At 41.6% G+C, this 6,640-nt stretch overlaps 1 protein-coding gene across 1 annotated transcript; it reads right to left on the bottom strand.

Annotated features, from left to right (window-relative positions):
- Nucleotides 1–2,016: 2,016 nt before the first annotated feature.
- LOC136481745 (ethylene-responsive transcription factor ERF023-like) lies at nt 2,017–3,116 on the bottom strand. The gene has a single exon (XM_066479054.1). The coding sequence runs from the start codon at nt 2,915–2,917 to the stop codon at nt 2,288–2,290; it is 630 nt and encodes a 209-aa protein (XP_066335151.1). The 5' UTR covers nt 2,918–3,116; the 3' UTR covers nt 2,017–2,287.
- Between the last annotated feature and the right edge of the window lie 3,524 nt (nt 3,117–6,640).

Genomic DNA, 6,640 nt, shown 5'->3' with positions numbered 1-6,640 from the left:
TGAAAACAAGAAAAGAGCCGACATAGTGGTTGTTGTAAGTAGATCTAGGAGCACGCTTGATAATGGATTCCCTGTTTCATAGTGGTTGTTGTAAGTAGATCTAAGCAAATTGAGCCTGGCCCGGCCCGGCCTATGGGCTCGGATCGAGCCTGATGGGTTTTGGCCCGCCCATCAACCTTAGTGGACAGAGCCTCCACACAGATCCTACTACTCAGAAGAAAAAAATGCATCCCGAGTCTAGCCCAAAATATTCATTTTAGCCCGATGGGTTTTGTATTAAACTGTTCAATCTTTTGTTTGTACTAGTCATTTTTTTTCGTTATATATATCTCAGAGGCACTATTTTAAGTGTCTTTATTCATAAAACAACATGTTTATATTTATTTTACACAGAAGGTAAAAGTAGTGTTTAGCATTAAAATTATCATCAAAGTTCGTCCATGTTTCCTTCCTAATCCTACGAACACAACAAGAACAACGCGGTATACTCTATTCTCACCACCGCTGAAAAGCAGTACCAAGAAGAATCAACCACACCTAGAACCCCCAATCATTGCCTTGGTGGTGTTGTTCTCTGTGTCCCCTGCACATCCTATATATATTCACCCTGTTCGTGGGTTAGTGCTGGTGCTGGTTTGAGCTGGCTGATGCTGATTTTTGTAAGACGAAAACACTTTTGGCGAGTTGAATAAGTCTGGCTGAAACCAACAAGCGAACAGGGTGATTAGCAACATTAATCTCTAATGAGACATTGGACATGACCACCATTAAATAATGGAGCACGATGGGATATTAGTGCACTTTCAGTCCCCCATGACGAGTACAACAGTAATGACCAGATGCATGCATTATTATCTAATATAGTTGGCATCAGATTAAGTACAATGATTCCCGGGGACGGGAGACACGGCAATCTCCAAGCCTGATTCCGTGAGCTGAACCTGGACGCTTGGGTTGACCAGGTCCACCATTTTTTTTTCTGCTGCGTTCACGTCACGGCGCCGCGCAGGTGCGTGTACGAAGCAGACGAATAAAGCGTACGGGCTTGGTCCCATGATATCTGACACTGTCGCCAGATAGAGATCATCAGGAAACTTCAGGCTTTGTTCCTGAGATCCCATCATTTTCATTTTTTTTCCTACTCCTTGTTTTGTTTGGTACTCCGTAGTACTATCTATACTATCCTTTTGTTTTAGCATACTCTAAGTATATATACATCCACACGAGACGCGTAATGCATTTTTCGGTGTTTTATAACCATCTGGTAATTGAGTTTCTGGTGTCTTGAGATCTTCAGGCCCATTATCTGATTCAGTCATGTACATATTTATGATATTGTAGTTTGTCGCAAAACCATTTCCATCAACAGTTTTCTTTTATGGATGAATAAATGGATTGACATCTAATAATATGGAAATGGTTTTGAAGGTGGTGGTGGTGTCCATGCCACTGCAACCAGAGAGACTCTCAATGTAAACACACACACACACACACACACACACACACATATATATATATATATATATATATATATATATATATATATATATATATATATATATATATATATATATATATAGAACTACTATCCTATAGCTGGCTGCAGAATAACTTATTCTGTAGCCACTTTGAGTTACGATAATTACTATGTTAATTTACGAGATTTACAGTAACTCCTTACTAAGTGGTTTACTATAACGTTATGGTAAATATTCCCATGTGCTATAGTAACCCAACTATCGTAAATATGTATTGACATTATGGTAAATTAGTATATAAAATTATGGTAAATAGAGGTGGCTACAGAATAACTTATTTTGTAGCCGGCTGCTGAATAGCCTCTCCCTATATATATATATATATATATATATATATATATATATATATATATATATATATATATATATATATATATATATATATTCTTTTGCAATTGCATTTCAACTTGTCATCCATGAGAGGAAACAGAAATAATTACATCATGCTTGTTGTATTTTTACCCACGTGAATTGCACGTGCTAGCTAGCTAGACCTTCTTTGCTAACTATACCAAGAAATTGCACACTGACAGGACCATAGATCTTCAGAAACAGAGAAAACTAAAGGATCATCCTCAGAACATTCTTAACCATGTTTATGCTCTCTAGAGTACCTCATTGACCTATCACCTATATGGTGGTTCTGGGAAGAAGATTCATTAATCGATGGATTCTAGTAGTATTTCACACCTCTAAAAACCAAAGGATGTGAAGGTGCATCTGCCGGCGGGGCCTGGGCCCCGGGATTATCAGTTCCAGACAGGTAGGTCCCAGAGATTACCCTGGGCCCACTCGTCATTGTCCGCCATACTGCCCTCCCATACAGGCGGGGCCATGAGCATGGCCTCGGCCAGCTCAGCCCACATCTTGGGCGACTGATCTGCCGCCAGCTCGTCGTCGGCTCCAAGTCCAAGCAAAGCGTCCCACGCCACGTCGTCGCCGCCGACCAGCGGCGGCTCCGGGCTGCCGGCGTCACTTCCGCCGCCGCCGCCGTAGGCGCAGCAGCCGCCCTCGCCGGCGGCGCCGGCCTGCATCTGCATTAGGACGAGGTCGGGCCTGAACCGGACCTGGGCGGCGGCCTCGAGCGCGGCGGCGCGGACGTCGTCGGGCTCCGCGGTGGCCGGGCGGCGGAAGCGGTGGACGAGCGCCGGGAAGTTGAGCCGCGCCTCGCGGCCGCGCAGGCGTAGCGCGGCCACGTCGTGCGCCACCGCGGCCATCTCCGGGGACTCGAAGCTGCCCAGCCAGATGCGCGTCTTCTTGCCGGGCTCTCTGATCTCCGACACCCACTTCCCCCACTTCCTCTTCCTCACGCCCCGGTACTGTCCTCCGGCCACCTCTCCGGCCGCGAAGCCGGCAGCGTTATCGAGCACAACCTCCATTTTAGGGATGAGCTGATGAAGTTACAGTGACGAAACTAGCGGAGCGGCAACGCGCAAGCAAGCTAGCTTGAGCTCTGTGTGTTGACAAATGTAGACTATGGATCGATGCGATGTTGTAGTGAGACGAAAGATGCATGCGTGCACGTATATATAGGGAGATGAGGAGAGGAGGAGTGAGGTGTGCAGGAGTGAAGATCGATGAGGGAAGATGGCATGGGGAGGAGGAGGACAAGCGAGGTGATGTTCGACCTGGGTGGAGACAGCTGGAGCCTAATACGTGTCCTTTTCCAGGATTTCTTTTTTGTTCACATATATGTATATATATATATTTTTTATGGATTGTCTGTTTGGATACAAAAACATCAGAGGGGAAGATTGTGCTGGTGCATTATCCACCGGCACAAGGATATCAGTCATCAGAGATGTTGGTTTGCTTTAGGGGGGAGCTGAGGGAGCTTCCTGGATAGTGCAAGGGCTTTTGGAGGTTAGCTTGGACGAAGTAGCAGTACTGTACTTGTCGTCTTCATTATTTGTGGCAACCTTGATTTTATATATCTGGTCATTTGGAGCTGCAGCAGTTGGGTTTTATGTCTCTCTATAACTAAATTATTAGTGCTGACACATTTATATTTGTATTTGTGTAGATCAAAATATTTATGTGTGTGTAGTAAAAATTGTATCATAGCAGCTTAGCATGTGTCTAAATGATGTTGGGCTATGCTAAAATACTCTAATTACTCCATAGGTGGTAAGATGTCAGATAAATCCGAACCCTTGAATTCTGGGAGAGATAATATAAACTAATAACAAAGTGTAGGTAAAAGGACAACAACGTGAATTAGTTGGTTGGGTTATTTTTTGTGATGGAACCTACCCACCTAGGTTCAAAGTCATCGACTTGGCATTGGTACTTTCATTTTCTTGGATTTATTTATTTCAGGTTTTAATGATGCTATGCTTTCAGTGGTAGGCGAAGTCCCCTCGACAGAGGGCACCTGTGGTGACTTCGTGAATCTTATTCTAGGTTTTAACGATGCTGTGCTTTCAATGGTAGACGACGTCCCCCTGTGGATGCTATGCTTTCAGTGGTAGGCGACGTCCCCCTCCACAGAGGGCACATGTGATGACTTCGTGAATCTTGAGATCTACTGGCTCAGTCCTTGAGAGGTGCTTATAGGTGTAGGGTATGTGTACGTGTATTTATAGGGGTGAATTTGCTTGCGTGTTCTGGGTGTCTACGTTGTACCGTGTAATTCTCAAAAAAATTAAAGAAATAACTAGTTATCCTAAAATAGCAGGCTCTAGAGTGAAAAAAGGAGAAATAACCGGTTACCCTAAAATAAGAGGATCTAGAGTGAAAAAAAAAGTTGTGAATCTCGAGATCTGTCGGCTCAGTCCCTCGGAGGTGCTCATAGAGGTAGGGTATGCGTACTTGTGTTCATAGGGGTGATTGTGCTTACGTGTTGTGGGCGTCTACATTCTACGTTATAATTCTAAAAAAAATAGAAGAAATAACCAGTTACCCTAAAATAACAGGCTACAGAGTGAAAAAAAGAATACCCTAAAAGAACAGGCTCTAGAGTGAAAAAAGAAAAATAACCAATTACCCTAAAATAACAGGCTCCAGAGTGAAATAAAAAGAAGCTACTCCTCCCTTTGTCCCAAAGAATACCAAACGTGGCAGGTTATAGCATGTTTGACTTCCTATTAGAGCAGATATGATACGCGGTTGAATCTAAACATCAAATTTCATTCGTTTCCTAATCGCTAAAAGGTCGTGGAGATATATATAAACATGCATGTTTGATTTTTATATGGGAGATAAACAGTCTCACAAAAAATATATGGAGATAAACAGTTCAAAAGTTTGTGATCTATAACACGTTTGATTTTTTATGAGGAGATAAACATGTTTTTCCATACAAAAAAGGTTACAAAGAAATCATGTTTTATTTTTTTCACATTAAAAACTAAACATGTTAGAAGAAAGACACTTTATATATCATCAATCCACATGTCACGTTACAACAAATAGGAAAGTTAGATCATTCATATTTATTAGATGTAATAGGAAGACATTTTCTCTATTATTTATTCTATATTTCGTTCTCCTGTTATCTCCTGGAAGGTAATATATGATAAATGTCATCTAGGTCCATAATCACTCCAGAGGACCTAAATGCCCCATTAGTCATCCATGGATTTGAAATGCGATAAGGAGAGAGTGATAATTGATTGTTGCCCCTATTCCTCCTTCGGCTTCTTAAGTGTTTCTAAAGCTAGCACCCAAGTGTCTCCTATGTCTAGCACCAATTTTTCTAGATGCCTTAGCTTCTTCACCATCTAAAATATCCCTAATGCGAGCTTATTTGAGCGATCGATAGCTCCACCTCCACACCACATGCCCCACTCAGCCACAAAAGGCTAGGTATCGGCAGAGCACACGCCTTGCCTATTAGTTTAGAGCTCTAACGAGACCCTCGCCTACTTGTGGCAGCCACACCTTCCCGCTCCTCCCACCAATGTATACTGCCACCACCGTTGTTTTCCCCTCCCTAGAACCACCCATGTGGCCCGTATCCATCTCCTCCCATGCATCTCCACTAACCACCAACGTCGACCGACCTTGCATCTAAGGTACTATTTGGTACAACTTCACTCCTTGATTTTTTGATGGAGCGATTCCTATAGGGGACTAGGTGTGAAGTGATTCTAGTGTGGGTTGAGTAGGGAAGATTGAGGATCAGGTTTTGAAGCTCCTAGCTCCTAGAGTAAATATAGAAGTGATTCTTGTTTGATCCCCACCAAATTATTTGTGGATTTTTTGTTGTCTGGCTAAGTAGCAGTGATAGTCATGGAGAAGCTCCTCCAAGGAACGCTCCCAAATGATTCATAATACCACAGCCTCTTCCAAATTTAAAATACTAACCTCAATCCTCCAAACCCTGACTCATTGTCTCAAGAAATGATGTGCAAAGGAAGAATAAAACATTCAGTTGGGTGTTATCTCTTGCCCTCCCTTTAAATTAAAGGAAACTCTCAACATCCATATACAAACTTTACTTAGTATGAACTCAAAGTAGCTTTACATCTTTCAACCCAAAATCGACTTTATAAACTTAAAAATATAGAACTTTTACATACAAAACCAGCCGACAACAGTGGCAACTAGTGAAGGTTTTTTATCACTAATACATTTCCAACTTTTTGACAATTATCAATACTATATATCAGGTATAGTATAAAGATTTTAATTAGTTGCTGCCAACAATTGACATGTATTGAATTATTTTTCTTATTATTGCCTTACCGGTGATATATTGTCCTACTGTCCCTAGTGGCCACTATCAAATAACTTTCAGAACCGACTGACAGAGTTAACACATGTTGTCAGTGTACCACAACTCATAGGCGTAGAAGGTGAGTGTACGCCTATGTTTAAGAGCATCTGCGTCGTCTATACTGTGTAATTCACAAAAAATATCTTCTCATTTTTATAATTAATAATAATCTGTAGTAGGCTCTTGCACTCCTGCTTCTTCAAAAAGGAAAAAAAAGATTTTTGTGTTTCGATATAATATGGAGTTCTTTTAGTTGCAATAGTTTTTCTTCATACACAATAGATTTAAAAAGAACAAAAGATATTTACAAATGAACAAAATATTGTATCGAGGTAATAATATTTGGAACACATATATAAACGACTGTACCTGTTGAATCGAA

The sequence above is a fragment of the Miscanthus floridulus genome, chromosome 9, assembly GCF_019320115.1.
Source record: "Miscanthus floridulus cultivar M001 chromosome 9, ASM1932011v1, whole genome shotgun sequence".
In the NCBI taxonomy this organism is placed as follows: Eukaryota; Viridiplantae; Streptophyta; class Magnoliopsida; order Poales; family Poaceae; genus Miscanthus; species Miscanthus floridulus.
Note: the sequence above shows the minus strand (reverse complement) of the source record. Positions and strands in the feature narration are given on the sequence as shown.

Bases quoted from the DNA above. Each gene is read 5' to 3' on its own strand.
- LOC136481745 (XM_066479054.1), bottom strand. From the start codon at position 2,917: ATGGAGGTTGTGCTCGATAACGCTGCCGGCTTCGCGGCCGGAGAGGTG.